The sequence below is a fragment of the Rhinatrema bivittatum genome, chromosome 4 (genome assembly GCF_901001135.1).
Source record: "Rhinatrema bivittatum chromosome 4, aRhiBiv1.1, whole genome shotgun sequence".
NCBI lineage: Eukaryota > Metazoa > Chordata > Amphibia > Gymnophiona > Rhinatrematidae > Rhinatrema > Rhinatrema bivittatum.
The window spans coordinates 268,824,009-268,843,181 of record NC_042618.1 but is presented as its reverse complement, the minus strand read 5'-3'; the positions used below and the strand labels follow the sequence as shown (position 1 = coordinate 268,843,181).

General features: G+C 50.8%; 1 protein-coding gene across 1 annotated transcript in view; it reads right to left on the bottom strand.

Annotated features, from left to right (window-relative positions):
- C2CD5 (C2 calcium dependent domain containing 5) overlaps positions 1-19,173 on the bottom strand; it is a 1,535,590-nt gene that overhangs the window by 80,604 nt on the left and 1,435,813 nt on the right. The window contains 1 exon segment of the mRNA XM_029600113.1: positions 16,836-16,982. Coding sequence (XP_029455973.1) covers positions 16,836-16,982 — 147 coding nt within the window.

Here is a 19,173-nt window from a genome sequence, read left to right as displayed (position 1 = left end):
CACTGAGATTAATAGAAAATTGGAGGTTTTATTAATCATAAAATGTTTAAAGATACAGAAGAAATATGACTAAGGGTTCAAACATTGGAGGTTTTTTCAACTAATGATGGTGCCCAGATTCATCTGATTGCAGGTAGTCATTGCTGAGATTAGGCACCTGAAGTTTTTCCTCCAGTTATAAGTAATTATTGGTGCTTTCAAGTATGGTTCACTGAGTGCTTTTTTCTTTGATTAAAAGTGGTTTTGCACTCAGTTTTCTCCTTTGTTTTTTAAATTCAATTGCTAATTCTTCTCCATAAAGGTATTTTGCCCTTAGATTACTGTATTCCAAATGCATGATATTGCATTTTTTGGATTAAAATGCTGTGGTCATACCTTTGACTACTCCCCAATTATTTTAAAATCATTGGAGTGACATAATTGGCATCACAGAGACTTGGTGGAAGGAGGATAACACTATATCAGGGTACAAATTATATCGCAATGATAGGGAGGATCAACTTGGTGGGGGTGTGGCACTTTATGTCCGGGAGGGTATAGCGTCCAACAGGATAAAGATCATACAAGAGACTAAATGCTCAGTAGAATCTATACGGGTAGAATCCCATGTGTGTTGGGTAAGAGTATAGTGATAGGAGTATACTACTGTCCACCTGGACAAAATGGTCAGATGATGAAATGCTAAGAGAAATCAGGGACGCTAACCAATTTGGCAGTGCAATAATAAAGGGAGATTTCAATTACCCCAACATTGACTGAGTAAATGTAAAAGCAGGACTTGCTAGAGACAAAGTTCCTGGATGTAATAAATGACTGCTTCATGGAGCAATTGGTTCAGGAACCAACAAGAGAGTGAGCTATTTTAGATTTAATTCTTAGTGGAACGCACGATTTGGTGAGAGAGGTAACGGTGGTGGGGCCACTTGGCAACACTGATCATAACATGATCAAATTTAAACTAATAACTGAAAGGGGGACAATAAGTAAATCTGCAGCTCTAACACTAAACTCTCAAAAGGGGAACTTTGATAAAATGAGGAAAATAGTTAGAAAAAACTGAAAGGGTAGCTACAAAGGTTAAAAGTGTTCAACAGGCATGGACATTGTTTAAAAATACAATCCTAGAGGCGCAATCCATATGTATTCCACACATTAAGAAAGGTGGAAGGAAGGCAAAACGATTAACGTCATGGTTAAAAGGTGAGGTGAAAGAGGCTATTTTAACCAAAAAAACCATCCTTCAAAAATTGGAGGAAAGATCCATTTGAAGGAAATAGGATAAAACATAAGCACTGTCAAGTTAATTGTAAAACATTGATAAGACAGGCGAAGAGAGAATTTGAAATGAAGTTGGCCATAGAGGCAAAATCTCATAATAAAAACCTTTTAAAATATACCCGAAGCAAGAAACCTGTGAGGGAGTTGGTTGGACCATTAGATGATTGAGGGGTTAAAGGGGCTCTTAGGGAAGATAAGGCCATTGCAGAAAGACTAAATGAATGCTTTGCTTCCATGTTTACTAATGAGGATGTTGGAGAGATACCAGTTCCGGAGATGGTTTTCAGGGGTGATGAGTCAGACGAACTGAATGAAATCACTGTGAACCTGGAAGATGTAGTAGGCCAGATTGACAAACTAAAGAGTAGCAAATCACTTGGACTGGATGGTATGCATCCTAGGGTACTGAAGGAACTCAAAAATGAAATTTCTGATCTATTAGTTAAAATTTGTAACCTATCATTAAAATCGTCAATATTTAAAAAAGGCTCCAGGGGCAATCCCGGTAACTATAGATCAGTGAGCCTGACTTCAGTGCCGGGAAAAATAGTGGAAACTATTCTCAAGATCAAAATCGTAGAGCATATAGAAAGACATGGTTTAATGGAACAAAGTTAACATGGATTTACCCAAGGGAAGTCTTGCCTAACAAATCTGCTTCATTTTTTTGAAGGGGTTAATAAACATGTGGATAAAGGTGAACCAGTAGATGTAGTGTATTTGGATTTTCAGAAGGCATTTAACAAAGTCCCTCATGGGAGGCTTCTAAGAAAACTAAAAAGTCATGGGATAGGAGGCGATGTCCTTTCGTGGATTACAAACTGGTTAAAAGACAGGAAACAGAGAGTAGGATTAAATGGGCAATTTTCTCAGTGGAAAAGGGTAAACAGTGAAGTTCCTCAGGGATATGTACTTGGACCAGTGCTTTTCAATATGTATATAAATGATCTGGAAAGGAATACGACGAGTGAGGTTATCAAATCTGCGGATGATACAAAATGATTCAGATTAGTTAAATCACAAGTGGATTGTGATACATTACAGGAGGACCTTGAAAGACTGGAAGATTGGGCATCCAAATGGCAGATGAAATTTAATGTGGATAAGTACAAGGTGTTGCATATAGGGAAAAATAACCCTTGCTGTAGTTACATGTAGGAGCTACCACCCAGGAAAAAGATCTAGGCATCATAGTGGATAATACTTTAAAATCATCGGCTCAGTGTGCTGCAGCAGTCAAAAAAGCAAACAGAATGTTAGGAATTATTAGGAAGGGAATGGTTAATAAAATGGAAATTGTCATAATGCTTCTATATCGCTCCATGGTGAGACCACACCTTGAATTCCATGTACAATTCTGGTCGCCGCATATCAAAAAGATATAGTTGCGATGAAGAAGGTACAGCGAAGGGCAACCAGAATGATAGAGGGGTTGGAACAGCTCCCCTATGAGGAAAGGCTGAAGAAGTTAGGGCTGTTCAAGCTTGGAGAAGAGTCGGCTGAGGGGGGATATGATAGAGGTCTTTAAGATCATGAGAGGTCTTGAACGAGTAGATGTGAATCGATTATTTACTATTTCAAATAATAGAAGGACTAGGGGGCATTCCATGAAGTTAGCAAGTGGCACATTTAAGACTAATCTGAGAAAATTCTTTTTCACTCAAAGCACAGTTAAGCTCTGGAATTTGTTGCCAGAGGATGTGGTTAGTGCAGTTAGTGTAGATGGGTTCAAAAAAGGTTTGGTTAAATTCTTGGAGAAGAAGTCCATTAACTGCTATTAATCAAATTTACTTAGGGAATAGCCACTGCTATTAATTGCATCAGTAGCATGGGATCTTCTTAGTGTTTGGGTAATTGCCAGGTTCTTGTGGCCTGGTTTGGCTTCTGTTAGAAACAGGATGCTGGGCTTGATGGACCCTTGGTCTGACCCAGCATGGCAATTTCTTATGTTCTTATCTTTCATCTTATTTATATTTTCTGGCATGTTTATTCTGTTACATGTGTTCAAACTGTCTGTCCTGATTCTTCCTCAATTTCACTTATTTTCAGGTGCAGTGGTAGCATACTGTGGGATTGAGAGTCAAGATATCTGTTCGTGGAGCCATGGAGTACAAGGGAGTGCCTGAATCACTCAGGTCTCTTAGAATCTGAAAATAAAATTTCCAGAGAGGCAAAAACTGAAAATAAAATGTTTTCAAGTATATTCAAAGTAGGAAGCCTATGAGAGAGTCAGTTAGATCACTAGATGATCGAAGGGCAAAATAGGCACTCAGAGAAGACAAGGCCATGGCAGAAAAATTAAATGAATTCTTTACTTTGGTCTTTACATAGAAGGGTGTTGGGGAGCTACCTATGTCTGAAACATTCTTTGAGGGTGATGATTTTGAGGAACTGAATAAAATCATGATGACCTGGGAAGCTATAATAGAGCAAATTGGCTAAGTAAAGAGTAACAAATCACAAGGATGGGTGGTATATATCCCAGAGTTCTGTAAGAACTCAAAAATTAAATTACAAATGTATTACTAGTAATATCTAACCTCTCAGTCAAATAGCTATGGTACCTGAGGATTGAAGTGTGGCCAATGTAATGCCTGAAGTTAAAAAAAGGCTCCAGAAGTAATCTGGAAAACTACAGCCCAGTGAGCCAGACACTAGTGTTGGGCAAAATGGTAAAAGTTGTTCCGAAGAAAATTACTATTTGTTTAGTCACAAACTAATGGGGCAGAGCCAACATGGATTCAGCAAAGAGAAGTCTTGCCTTACAAATCTGTTAGATTTTTTGAAGGGATTAACAAATGTGTGAACCATAGTGAGTCATAGTGAACAATATGTATTTGGATTTTCAGAAGGTGTTTGACAAAGTTTCTCATGAAGGACTCATCAGGAAATTAAAAAGTCATGAGACAGGAGGCAATATCCTATTGTAGATTGGTAACAGGATAAAGGACAGGAAACGGAGAAGAGGACTGAATGGTCATTTTTTCAGTTGAGAAAGGTAAACTATTTACCTTTGCTTCAGGATCTGGAAAAGGGAGTGATGAATGAGGTAAGCAGATGACATGAGCCAGTTGTGAAGATTTTGTGAAACTGGGGGATTGGGACGTCTAAAAGGCAGACGAAATTTTATATGGACAAGTCCAAAATGATGCATGTAGGGGTGAATAATCAAAACTATAGGTATACAATGCTATGTTCCTTAGGAGGTAATTTTAAAAGGAGTTATAGTGTAAATTTAATATACTATCGTAGCAATTTTAAAAAGCCATTTCCTGCGTAAAGTACACTTACATGTGAATATCCTATGGACAATTCGATGGCATATATTTTAGTAATTTTAAATGCTTATTAAAATCAGGCCCTTTGTTTTTAGTTGCTTCATCAAAGAAATCAAATCAACTTTGGCAAGACTTTCCCTTTGAGAAACCTTGTTGCCTACTGTGACATACTAGTTTCAATGTAGTGCACTATTATATCCTTCAGATTCAATTTGATATGTGAATAATGGAAAAAATAGACTTGAAGCATTATTAATAGTATAGTTCTGAGGCCAATACCATGAGTCTTTACTGTAGTTATATGTTGCGGTTCTGTGCCGGCCTGGATGACGGCGTTCCCACTGGGGCTGTGCCGCTGCGAGCTCCTCCGTAGACACTCTGCACTTAGGCGCGCGCGCCACTTGGGCGCTTTTCTAGGCCGTTTCCCGCCAGTGGTGACTCCGCCCAAATCCTGACGTCAGACGCCGCGGCCTTGATAAGCCAGCCGCGGCCATCCAGTCTTTGCCTTGCAATGGGTTAGCCTCCCGGTTTCCTGTTGCGCTGTGCCCGGAGTGACTTGCTTGGCGTCGTCGCTCCGTTCCTGTTACAGTACCTGCTTGGTTCCTGCCTGCCTGCCTGCTTGCTACAGTTCCTGTCTGGTTCCAGCACCTGTATCTTGCTACAGTTTCTGCCTGGTTCCCGTACCCGTATTCTGCTACAGTTCCTGCCTGGTTCCAGAACCTGAACCCACTTACAGTATTGCTACTGTCTTAGTCTGGTTCCAGTTACCTGTCCTGATCCACAACTCGCCTAAGTCCCAGCGGTTGGGCTCCTACGGGCTCCTCCTGGGGGAGTGCCAGCTTCCAGGGTGAAGAGCATCTATGTCCTGCGTGAACATCTGCCTCCCGGCCTGCTTTGCAACAGAGACATTGTCCACCTTTCCAAGTCTCCAGCAGGTCGGCCCAAGGGTCCACTAAACAGAGACTCCTATAACAGATTGCAAGGCCATGGACTTGGCGGATGCACCCACTCCCTCGGTTCTGCCCGGGATGGCCCGGCAGATGCTACAGCACCAGAGCTGCATCAATACCCTGCAGCCACGGTGGAACGGCTATCCTTGCGCCTGGAGTCCTTGCCGCCCGTTGGTAGGGCCCTCTAGGCTCACAGCTCCTCTGTGACTCAGTTACCGGCACCCTCCCGCTACGCTGGTGATGTAAGGACCTGCAGCGGCTTTCTGAACCAATGTTTTGTTTGGTTCTCTTTGCTGCCCCGGCAGTTCCCCTCAGATGCGGTGAAAGTGGCATATATCCTGTCCCTGCTTGATGGGAAAGCCTTAATCTGGGCTTCTTCCCTCTGGGAGAACAATTATTCTTCGTTAACGGACCTACAACAGTTCATCACAAACTTTCACCAGGCCTTTGATGAGCCCGCCCGAGTAGCCACAGCTATGTCTGAGCTGCTGCAACTTCGTCAGGGGGTTCGCTCCCTGGCAGATTACGCAATGGACTTTAGGACGCTGGCCCAAGAAGTAGGTTGGCAAGATGGTAGTCTTAAGGCCATCTTCCTAGAAGACCTCTCCGGACGCATAGAGGATTAAATTGCGGCTCGAGATCTGCCGGAGGACCTCAATGCCTTGATCGAGATGGCTGACCGCATTGATCGCCGCCTCTCGCTACAGTCCGGCTCGTGGGCCGAGACCTGTGTCCTCACCCAAGATTCCTCGACCGGACGCTCCCACCTGCGAACCCATGCAGTTGGGTCGGGCCCCGCTTTCTGCTGAAGAAAGGCAACGTCGCCGTTCGTTGAAGTTGTGCTTGTAATGTGGCCAGAAGGGCCACTTCTTGGCACACTGCCAGGAGCGTGCGGAAAACACCAAAGCCTAGGATGTCAGGAGGAGCTCCTCCTAGGCTGTGCTACAGCTCCTCAATGTACTGTCCCGGTTACCTTGGAATATCCCGGGGGCTCCTTTGAGACAATGGCGTTCCTGGACTCCGGAGCTGGAAGTAATTTTATCCTGCAGGACTTAGTCTCCCAGCTGCGAATCCCGACGCAGAGACGGGAGGTCCCGTTACGAATTACCTCTATCCAGGGGACGCTTCTTCCCGGACCTGTCCAGATGTCCACCGCACCCATTACAGCCTGCACCGGGGCGATCCATTCGGAGGAGATAGCCTTCCTAGTCTTGGAGAAGGCTGTCCACCCCGTGGTGCTAGGGTTGCCGTGGTTACAGAAGCACTCACCTATGATCCAGAGGGATACACTACAGATTGTCAAATGGAGTCCTTTTTGCCTAGCTAACTGTATGAAAGTGCCTAAGACTTCCGCACTTCCCTTGATGCATTCTGCCATGGGTCCTCCTGCACCATATGAGGACTTCACGGACGTATTCTCCAAGACCAAGGCGGAGATCCTTTCGCAACATCGTCTGTATGACTGTGCTATAGACTTGCTACCTGGTACTATGCCCCCTCGAGGAAGGGTCTATCCCTTATCTATACCTGAGACCCGGGCCATGTCTGAATATATTGTGGAGAACCTGGCCAAGGGCTTTATTCGCCCGTCCAAGTCGCCTGCAGGGGCAGGGATCTTTTTTGTCAGCAAGAAAGAAGGCTCATTGAGGCCGTGCATAGACTATCGAGGCCTAAATTCTATTACCAAGCGAGACCGTTACCCGCTCCCGTTAATCCCGGAGCTTCTTGATCGGCTTCAAAGAGCAAAGATCTTCACAAAGTTGGATTTGTGAGGAGCGTACAATTTAGTCAGGATCCGTCCCGGAGACGATGGGAAGACCGTGTTTAATACCCGCGAAGGGCATTACGAGTAGCTCGTAATGCCTTTTGGCTTATGTAATGCCCCGGCGGTGTTCCAGCACCTGATGAATGAGGTGTTGCGGGACCTTCTGAACACCTGCGTAACTGTTTACCTCGGCAATGTGTTAATCTACTCCCAGGATCTGTCGTCACACCGTCAGCATGTCCGTCAAGTGCTCCAGATTCTTAGGGAGCATGGTCTCTACGCAAAGCTGGAAAAGTGTAGCTTTGAAAAAACATCCCTGCCGTTCCTAGGCTACATAGTCTCTGCAGCTGGCTTTCGAATGGATCCACAGAAAGTGGCGGCTATTAAGGACTGGCCCCGGCCGAGGGGTCTTAAAGCGTTGCAACGCTTCCTTGGCTTTTCCAATTTTTACCGTCACTTTATTCCCAATTATTCTTGTATTGTGGCCCCGTTAACTGCACTTACCCAAAAGGGGGCTAACACGGTGGACTGGCCTGCCTCTGCCTGTCAAGCTTTTGAAGCCCTCAAAGAGGCCTTCCTGTTAGACACCTGCCTTCACCATCCAGATCCCAACCTAACCCTAACCCTAGCCCTTCGTGGTGGAAGTTGATGCCTCCAATGTGGCCGTGGGTGCAGTACTGAGTCAGTACTCTGATTCCGGACAGCTGTTGCCCTGTTCATTTTTCTCAAGGAAATTCTCCCCGGCGGAGAGCAACTACTGTGTTGGTGACAAGGAGTTGCTAGCCGTGAAACTTGCTCTAGAGGAATGGAGACAGTGGTTGGAAGGAGCCAACCACCAAGTTATGATTTACACCGATCACAAAAACCTAGCATTTTTGAAGCAAGCCCAATGCCTGAATCCAAGACAAGCCCGGTGGTTGCTGTTTTTCGACTGGTTTGACTTTACGTTACGCTATAGACCCGGGTCGAAGAATGTTCGAGCTGATGCGCACTCACGCTCTTCTGAGGTGGAAGAGACTCCTGATACACCTCAATATATCCTGGATCCTGAAAAAGTAAGCCTTGCTTTAACCTCAGTGTCCTCTCAAGAGAAGACCGTGGTTCCACGATGCTCCCGAAGAGCAGTTCTCACCTGGGCCCATGATTCCCTCACTGGGGGCCATGCTGGTTGGAAAGGGACATTGGACTTGTTAAACCGTTTTTACTGGTGGCCAACAGTGAGACAAGATGTCCAAGCCTTTGTGGGCTCATGCCCTACCTGTGCGCTTCAAAAACCACTCATCGGAAAGCCCAGGGGTTTGTTGCAACCGTTACCCATCCCAGTGGAACCTTGGACCCACATCTCTACCGACTTTGTCGTGGACCTTCCTGCCTCAGGAGGTAATTCGGTCATTTGGGTAACCGTGGACCGGTTTTCCAAGATGGCGCACTTTGTCCCTCTGCCTAAGCTACCTTCTGCTCCTGACCTGGCTGGCCTGTTCGCCCAGCAAATTTTAAGACTTCACGGTCTCCCGCAGGATATAGTCTCTGATCGAGGATCACAGTTTACTGTTGGATTCGTGGACCCTTGGGCCGATCGGAACCAAAGGATGAGTTGCTGAAGGAGGTTGCAGCAAGGGTCCCGACCGGGAGGCGGCAAGAACAGACTCGTGGATGGCCGACGGATGGACTCTGGAAGCGCTATGCGACCTAGGGCCTTGGCGAGGAAGGATGAGATGATGGAGCTGGCGCACAGGTGGGAAGATCTTCGCCCTGGAAGCCGATCCTCCCCCGAGAGGAGCTCGTAGGAGTTCGGCCGCTGGGACTTAGGAGATTCACCCTGGAAGCCGGAGTTCCCCCAGGAGGAGCCCGTAGGAACCCGGCCGCTGGGACTTAGGAGGGCCCGCGGGGGCCGAGTCAGATGGAGTCCAAGGTTGAGTGCCGGAGGGTTGTCGCTCGCCAGTCCAGAGCCAGGAGCCAAGGGATCACCAGAAGCCAGTCCGAGGTCAGGAGCCAAGAGTCAACGTAAGCCGGTCCGGGGTCAGAAGCCAAGGATCAACGAAAGCCGGTCTGGGGTCAGAAGCCAAGAATCAACGAAAGCCGGTCCGGGGTCAGAAGCCAAAGCAGAAGCCAAACGACACAGGAAACGCAGCAACTGGGGACAGGAATACCTGGGAACCTCGTTGCAAGGCAAGGAAGGCTAGTAACTGCAGGGCTTAAATAGCCCTGCAGCGTCTGACGTCAGGAAAGGAGGAGCCGTGATTTCCCGCGCTGGGCCCTTTAAGGCCAGGGCTCAGCCGCGCGCGCGTGCCTAGGGGGCGGGGCTAGCCGCGGGAGGACGCCGGCGGCGAAGAGGGAGCCGGCGCATGGTGCCTGAAGGCCCTGCAGGCCCGTGCGGGGTCGGACCGCGAGGAGAGAGCTGCGCCCGGGGTCCCGAGGGAGGAGAGGTGACCGCGGACCCGCGGCGGGGTGAGTGGCGACTCCGGGGCCGCCCCGGAATCGCAACAGTACCCCCCCCTACGCCCCCTCCCGGGGGGTCTCGGCTTGTCCGGATGTGCCACATGGAAAAGGCGAAGGAGGTCCTTATCCAGAATGTGCGAGGAGGGCTCCCAGGAATTCTCCTCAGGACCGTACCCCTCCCAAGAGAGGAGATACTCCCAGCGATGACGACGGAAGCGGACATCCAACACCTCCTTGACCGTGTACGTGGCCCCGGGGTCAGAAGCTACCTCAGGGGGTTCCGGAGGCAGAGGTCGGAAGCGAGAGAGGACCACAGGCTTGAGAAGGGACACATGGAAGACGTCATGTATCCGAAGGGTGGATGGAAGACGTAAGCGGTAGGAAACCGCTCCAACTCGCTCGGCCACCCGGAAAGGTCCAATGTAACGGGGCGCTAGCCTCATGGAAGGAGTCCGAAGCTGGATGTTTTTGGTACTCAACCATACCCTGGATCCGGGCAGAAATACTGGAGCGGGTCGCCGAGTCCTATCCGCGTAAGCCTTGAACCGGGCGGCGGACCGGTGAAGTTTTTCCTGTGTGGAGTACCAAAGCTGCTGAATCTGGCTGGCCGTCAGTTGCGCCGCTGGGGAGGAGGTAGACACTGGTAACGGTAGAGGAGGTTTGGGAACCTTCCCATACACCAACTGGAAGGGAGACTGTAGCGTGGCGGAGTGTTGATGGCGATTGTAAGAGAACTCGGCCCACGGAAGGAGAGCGACCCAGTTATCCTGCTGCTCCCCTACAAAGGCTCGGAGGAATGTTTTTAGAGTTCGATTTGTGCGCTCAACTTGGCCGTTGCCCTGGGGGTGAAAAGCCGTGGTTAAGTCTAGCTGAACCCCAAATTTCCTGCAGAGCGCCCGCCAGTATTTTGCCGTGAATTGGGGCCCCCGGTCCGAAGCAATATGCAGAGGCAAACCATGAAGTCGGAAGACGTGCTGGACAAACAGTTCGGCCAACTCAGGAGCTGTAGGTAATTTGGCAAGAGGCACAAAATGGGCCATTTTCGAGAAGCGGTCCACAGTGACCCAAACCACAGTCTTCCCCTGGGACGGCGGTAACTCCACCACAAAATCCGTGGAGAGGTGAGTCCACGGCTCCGTGGGTACAGGGAGTGGTTGGAGGAGACCCCAGGGGCGGCCTGGTAACGGCTTCTGCTGCGCGCAGGTGGGACAGGACTGGACATATAGGCGAACATCTTCCTTCACCAGGGGCCACCAATAGAATTCTGTTAGTAGCCGAAGGGTCCGTGCGATCCCGGGATGGCCAGCCGTCAGGGAATCGTGTGCCCAAGCTAGGACCTTCCTCCTAGAGCGCACGGGGACTATCGTCCTCCCCGCTGGTGCAAGTTCGGTGGCAGTCAATTGAACCTTCGCCGGATCCAAGATGTACTGTGGGGTTTCAGGAGTGTCCTCAAGCTCGGTGGTGCGTGAGAGGGCGTCTGCCCTAACATTCTTGGCCGCCGGCCGATATCGAAGGGAGAAATTGAACCGGCTGAAAAAAAGAGACCAGCGGGCCTGCCGGGGGTTGAGCCTTTGCGCATGCGATAGATACTCCAAATTTTTGTGGTCCGTGTAAACTATGATTGGATGTTGGGCCCCCTCCAGCCACTGGCGCCATTCTTCAAAGGCTAGTTTGATGGCAAGTAGCTCCTTGTCCCCGATACCGTAGTTCTTTTCGGCAGGTGAAAACTTACGGGAGAAGTAGGAACACGGCCGAGTTTTACCATCCTTGGAGATTTGGGATAGGATGGCCCCAACGGCCACATTGGAGGCATCCACCTCCACTATGAATGGGGGTACAGGATCCGGGTGTCGGAGACAGGTGTCCTGAAGGAAGGCCTCCTTAAGCTCCTGGAAGGCCTGCACGGCGGTTGGAGTCCAGTTTCGGGCATCAGCACCTTTACGTGTGAGAGCTGTTAGGGGCGCTACCAGGGTGGAGTACTGCGGGATGAAGTGGCGGTAAAAGTTGGCGAAGCCTAGGAAACGCTGGAGCGCCTTGACTCCCATCGGTTGTGGCCACTTCCGGATAGCGGCGACTTTATCGGGATCCATACGAAAGCCGGTAGAGGAGACGATGTAGCCCAGAAAGGGTAAAGATTCCTCCTCGAACTGGCACTTCTCCAGCTTGGCATACAGTCGGTTCTCTCTTAGCTTTAGCAAAACCTGGCGCACATGTCGACGGTGTTCCTCAAGGTCCCGGGAGTATATTAGTACGTCGTCCAGGTAGACAATGACTGAGGTGTAAAGGAGGTCACGAAGCACCTCGTTCATTAGGTTTTGAAACACAGCTGGGGCATTACAGAGACTGAATGGCATGACAAGGTACTCATAATGACCGTCCCTGGTATTAAAAGCTGTCTTCCACTCGTCTCCTGGTCGGATCCGTACGAGGTTGTACGCCCCTCTAAGATCCAGCTTGGTGAAGATGCGGGCCCCTTGCAGACGATCCAGGAGTTCCGGAATCAGGGGTAACGGATAGTGATCTCGTCGGGTGATCTGGTTCAGGCCCCGGTAATCAATACAGGGCCGAAGAGAGCCATCCTTCTTGGCCACAAAGAAGAAACCGGCTCCCGCCGGGGAATTGGATGGTTTATAAACCCTCGATCCAGGTTCTCCTTAATGTAGGCCGACATGGCCTTGGTCTCTGGTAGAGACAGAGGGTAAACTCTGCCGCGAGGTGGCATGGTATCCGGCAGCAAGTCAATCGCACAGTCGAAGGGGCGATGCTCAGGTAGTAATTCGGCCTTCTCTTTGGAGAATACATCCCGGAAGGCCTGGTATTGAGGTGGTACCGTAAGTGGGGCTGCCAGAAGCGGGAGTATCTGTAGCGGGCGGGCCGGAAGACAGCGATGGGAGCAGGCTGGACCCCATGACGTGATCTGAAGCGAGTCCCAGTCTATCACCGGGGAATGTTTCCGTAGCCAGGGCAGTCCTAGGATGAGCGGGTGAATGGATCTCTCGAGGATGAGAAAAGAGATCTCTTCCTTGTGAAGAAGCCCGACCTGAAGCTGGATAGGACGTGTGCGAGTGGTAATGGTCCCCGGGAGGGGAACTCCCTGGATGGAGGATACCCGCAAGGGTGGTTCCTGAGGCAAGACCTCGAGCTGCAGGTGTTGTGCCAGATCTCGGAGAATAAAATTCCCCCCGGACCCGGAGTCAAGCAATGCCAGAGTAGTGAACTCTCCTGGAAGACAGAGTTTCGCCGGAACAGTACATGGGGAGTTCGGAGAGGTACTGCCTAGAATCAACTCCCCACTAGACTCTAGGTTCGAGCGTTTCCCGGACGCTCTGTGCAGCGAGCCAGAAAGTGCCCCTTTCCACCACAATAGAGACATAATCCCTGTGAGCGTCGACGCCTCCGTTCTTCGGCAGAGAGAGGACCTCGGCCCAGTTGCATGGGTTCTTCAGGTGGCAGGGCGGCGGCCGTAGGTGGAGAGGCCCGAACCCGAGGTGGCGTGGTTCGACGAGCCGCTGGGCCCTGGACGACCCTTCGCTCCCGGAAGCGGCGCTGGATGCGTCGGTCCACTCGGCCGGCCAATTCTACCAGCTCTTGGAGGTCGTCTGGAAGATCCCGGGCCGCGAGTTCGTCCTGGAGCCGTGGAGATAGACCCTCCAGGAATATTCCATGTAGGCTGTCCTCCCCCAGGCTAGTTCGGAGGCAAGGGTCTGGAACTCCATAGCGTATTCCTCTAAGGGGCGATTGCCTTGTCTCAGCTGGAGTAGTTCCGAGGCAGCAGTGGAGGAGCGGGACGGTTCATTGAAAATTCTCCGGAAAGCCTTGACGAATTGTACGAGATTATTCAGTCGGGAATCCTGGCGCTCCCAAAGGGAGGAGGCCCAAGCCAAGGGTCTCCCGTCCAAAAGGGAAATAATATAGGTCGTCTTGACCCGGTCCGTGGAAAATTGTGCAGGCAGAAGGTCAAAGCGGATATAGCACTGGTTAAGGAATCCCCGACACGCCTTCGGATCTCCAGAATACCGGGGCGGTGATGGCATCTGGACCGGGGCAGAGGTACCCGCATTGGGCTGGGACGAGGATGCTGCGGAACGGTTTGCAGAAGCCCCCTCGACCCGATCCGCCAGGCGTTGGACGGTTGACATCAAGGTCTCAAGGCAGGTCTGTTGTTGTTGTAGCTTCTGGGTGATGCCCGGAATGGCCTTGAGGCCGGCTAGGTCCGCCGGGTCCATGGCCTTGCAATCTGTTGGATTCGTGGACCCTTGGGCCTATCGGAACCAAAGGATGAGTTGCTGAAGGAGGTTGCAGCAAGGGTCCCGACCGGGAGGCGGCAAGAACAGACTCGTGGATGGCCGACGGATGGACTCTGGAAGCGCTATGCGACCTAGGGCCTTGGCGAGGAAGGATGAGATGATGGAGCTGGCGCACAGGTGGGAAGATCTTCGCCCTGGAAGCCGATCCTCCCCCGAGAGGAGCTCGTAGGAGTTCGGCCGCTGGGACTTAGGAGATTCACCCTGGAAGCCGGAGTTCCCCCAGGAGGAGCCCGTAGGAACCCGGCCGCTGGGACTTAGGAGGGCCCGCGGGGGCCGAGTCAGATGGAGTCCAAGGTTGAGTGCCGGAGGGTTGTCGCTCGCCAGTCCAGAGCCAGGAGCCAAGGGATCACCAGAAGCCAGTCCGAGGTCAGGAGCCAAGAGTCAACGTAAGCCGGTCCGGGGTCAGAAGCCAAGGATCAACGAAAGCCGGTCTGGGGTCAGAAGCCAAGAATCAACGAAAGCCGGTCCGGGGTCAGAAGCCAAAGCAGAAGCCAAACGACACAGGAAACGCAGCAACTGGGGACAGGAATACCTGGGAACCTCGTTGCAAGGCAAGGAAGGCTAGTAACTGCAGGGCTTAAATAGCCCTGCAGCGTCTGACGTCAGGAAAGGAGGAGCCGTGCTTTCCCGCGCTGGGCCCTTTAAGGCCAGGGCTCAGCCGCGCGCGCGTGCCTAGGGGGCGGGGCTAGCCGCGGGAGGACGCCGGCGGCGAAGAGGGAGCCGGCGCATGGTGCCTGAAGGCCCTGCAGGCCCGCGCGGGGTCAGACCGCGAGGAGAGAGCTGCGCCCGGGGTCCCGAGGGAGGAGAGGTGACCGCGGACCCGCGGCGGGGTGAGTGGCGACTCCGGGGGCCACCCCGGAATCGCAAAATTTACAGCTCGTTATTGGAAAGCCCTATGTAAACGCTTCAAGGTGCAACTTAGTCTTTCATCAACGTTCCATCCTCAGTGTAATGGGCAAACAGAACGAACCAATCGAACCCTGAAGACCTTTCTTCGTGCCTTTGTGAACGAACGACAAGATAATTGGGCCGAACTACTCCCGTGGGCGGAGTTCTCGTATAATAATCACACGCATGCCGCCACTGGAAGTTCGCCATTCCTCGCTGTTTATGGGAAGCAACTTCGTCCGCCCTTACCTTCGCCTGAACCTAGTGCACTCCCGGCAGTGCTACTCTCAGCTCGTCGGCTTCGGTCCTTGTGGATCTCTACCCAGGAAAAGATCCGTAAATCCGCTCTGGTCGCCCAGAAGTGGGCAGATTTGCATCGTCAGCCAGCACCCATCTTCCTCCCAGGAGACAGTGTCTGGCTTAGCACCAGAAATCTACAGCTACGTATTCCATCTAGAAGACTAGCTCAGAAATTCTGTGGGCCTTTTCGAGTCGCCAAACGAGTGGGAGCAGTCTCCTACCGTCTGCGCCTGCATACATGACGTGTTTCATGTGTCATTGCTGAAGCCTCTTGTATTATCCAGGTACCACTCCCGGGCTCCTGAACCATCGGATCCATCAGTACCGGACGAAGTCACGTATCAAGTGCGTGAGGTATTGGATGTCCGGTTTCATCAACGCCAATGGGAATACTTGCTTGCCTGGGAGGGCTGTGGATCCGAGGACAATTCTTGGGAACTGGCCCGTAACATCCTTGACAAGGACTTGCTATGGCAGTTCCATTTGGACCATCCAAGTAAACCCGGACCGGCTAAGAGGGGAAGTACTGTTGCGGTTCTGGCCGTGAGCACCGCGGCCAGACCCTTACCTCCGGGCTCCCGGACCTGCTCCCGTTCTCTGAGGCCTAGTTTGCGGACTGGATGGCGGCGTTCCCGCTGGGGCTGCGCCGCTGCGAGCTCCTCCATAGACGCCCTGCTCTTAGGCGCACGTGTGCGCCACTTGGGTGCTTTTCTAGGCCGTTTCCCACCAGTGGTGACTCCGCCCAAATCCTGATGTCAGACGCCGCGGCCTTGATAAGCCGGCCGTGGCTATCCAGTCTTTGCCTTGCAACGGGTTAGCCTCCTGGTTTCCTGTTGTGCTGTGCCCCGGAGTGACTCGCTTGGCGTTGTCACTCCGTTCCTGCTACAGTACCTGCTTGGTTCCTGCCTGCCTGCTTGCTGCAGTACCTGCTTGGTTCCTGCCTGCTTGCTACAGTACCTGCCTGGTTCCAGTACCCGCATCCTGCTACAGTTCCTGCCTGGCTCCAGTACCCGAATCTTGCTACAGTTCCTGCCTGGTTCCAGTACTCGTATCTTGCTACAGTTCCTGCCTGGTTCCCATACCCATGTTCTGCTACAGTTCCTGCCTGGTTCCAGAACCCGAACCCACTTACAGTATTGCTACTGTCTTAGTCTGGTTCTAGTTACCTGTCCTGATCCACAACTCGCCTAAGTCCCAACAGCTGGGTCCCTATGGGCTCCTCCCGGGGGGGCTTCGGCTTCCAAGGGCGAAGCCACCTAAGTCCCAGCGGCTGGGCTCCTCCCGGGGGAGTAGCCCCTTCCAGGATGAAGAGCATCTACGTCATGCCCGAACATCTGCCTCCCGGCCTGCTTTGCAACAGACACACTGTCCACCTTTCCAAGTCTCCAGCAGGTCAGCACAAGGGTCCACTAAACAGAGACTCCTATAACAGTTATAGATATTATGCAATGTACATCAAATATTAGTTGAGTCAATGCCTTGCAGCTTTATGAGACAATCCATTGAACTTTAATGGTCTTTTGCTCTTGTCAAGGCAAATATTTTTCTAAAAATATTTGCCTTGGCAATTTTATATGGAAACAAGATATTATACCACTGCCAGTATAACAAAGTACGTTGACAAACTTACCTGATTTTTATTGGGGTTCTCCATGAATACACACTGCTTCATTATGTATGAAACAACTGCATTTCCTCCTAAAGCTGCAACATGGGCCCGTACCATTGCAAATACTTCACAAATAAATGCATGGAGGAAGCCACTGACTCCACCTTCCTAAAAGAGAAAAATATACAGTCTTAACAAAGCACAAGGATTTAATTATAAGGGCCTATCCTAAATATTTCCCTTACATTATTTAATTTGTTACATTTATTTATGCAGATGTCCAAGGGTTGGCATATTTTAACTTTTATTCACTGGAGGAGGTGGAGAAATTTAATTTTTGCCTTAACCATAGTTTGGAATGGTTAAGAAAGTTTAAATCAAAGAGCAATCCTGAAAAATCAGAAACAAGATGAGTTTTCTGAATTTGCAACAAAAATGGATGGAATCTCTATTCCTTTGAAAATGGTGATAAGGGCACTGCAAATTGTTGCGCCGGGAGTGGACCCTTGGCCTGGTGCAGGATTGGTCGCCACTCCGGTCGGACCCGGAGAGTGCCTGCCACCAGGAGGTGGAGCCCAGGAGGAGACAGAGGCTAGCTGGAGCTTCACCAATAGCAACCCAAGGTTCCCTCAGGTTGAGCCCTTGGTTACCCGGGCCGCCTGGTCTTAGGTGGGCCTCGAAGAGTCTCCTAGAGAGGAAGCGCAGGGGCATGCCCACCACGAACAAGGGTGCGCGGTCGAGGTTCAGAGCAGAATGTCCAAAGGCACAGGAGGCCAGAATAGGGAGTTCGAGTGTATAGCGAGGATCAAGGCCAGAGTATCAGTTCAGAATGGTCAGCCGAAGCAGGGGTCAGTACCTTGTAGTCAATCCGGAAGTAGTCAGGTCAGGCAGAGGTTAAGTTCCAGGCAGCGATCAAGAGTAGTCGGAGAACAGGCAGAGGTCAGATCCAGGCAGCAATCAAGAATAGTCAGGAGCAAGCAAAGTTCAGTACCACGAGATCAGTCCGCAGGGTACTACCAAGGATGGAGAGATGAAGGAACTGGAGATGCTGGAACAGGAGACACAGGAAACGCTGGAACAGGAGACACAGGAAACGCTGGAACAGGAGATGCTGGAACAGGAGACGCTGGAAAGCAAACTAGAAACACCGGAGTGTACGACCCAATTGCCAAGGAAAGGAAGTGGTAGCTGACTACTTCCTTAAGTATTCCTTCAATCAGGGCACGCTGTGAACTGGGACCCGCCTTTGGCCCTTTCAGAGGCTGGGCGGTCCGCGCGCACGCGCCTAGGGACGGGGCCAATTCCACAGAGGACGCTGAGCCCCACCGTGAAGCCTGGTAGGAGGTCGAAGGCCCTGCGGTCACCACCTTGGGACACCGAGGCTGAGCCGAGCTAGCAGCAACAGCGGGGGAGGACAGCCCGGGACTCGTGGGACCAGGAATGAGGTGAGCAGGTCCGGGCGCAGGCCAAGCGCGGACAGGACGTGCAACAGTACCCCCCCTCTGGGTCTCCCCCTCTTGGGGGGCTTATCAGGGTGAACCTGATGGAAATCTCTTAAAAGATTCTTATCGAGGATATTCTGTGTGAGTTCCCAACAGTTCTTTTCGGCCCCAAAATCCTCCCAGGCAGGAAGATACTCCCAACATCCTTGACACAGACAGATGTTGAGGACCTCTTTTACCTGGAGGGTAACGTCAGGTTCCACGGAGACTTGCGGTGGAGCTGGTGGACGTCTGGTAGGCCAAGATAATACTAGGGGCTTCAGGAGGGACACATGAAATGTGTTGTGAATGCCCATACTGCGAGGAAGCTGAAGTTGATATGTAACAGCCCCTATTGCTCCTGAGGATTTGAAATGGTCCAATGTATTTTGGGGCAATCGCTGAGATGGCAGCCGAAGTTTGGTATGTTTGGTGCTCAGCCAAACCTTCTGGTTAGGTTGGAACCATGAAGCCGAGAGTGCAAAAAGAACAGGGAACTAGGTAAGTTTTTCTCTAGTATCTGTCTGTGTGCCTTTTGAAAAAAAAGAAAAGACCAGGGAGCTAGGTAAATTCTTTCTAGTTGTCTGTGTGTGTGCCTTTTGATTAAAAAAGAACACTAGGAAGCTAGAATATTTCTTTTTCTACTGTTTGAGCTTGTACCTTTGATTAAGAAATAAAAGCTAGAAAAAGGTAGGTAACTTGCTTTGAAGAGGTGTTAGAGAAGGGCAATTCACTTGAATAGGTGAAAAGTTGTCACACAAGAACAGCAGCAGAGGGTCACTGGCAAAATAATTGAATTGTGTACTATCCAAGGAGTTTGTTTGCACTAATCTTCCTTTAAAGTTCAAGATGTAATGCAGACTCAGAGCTCAGTAACC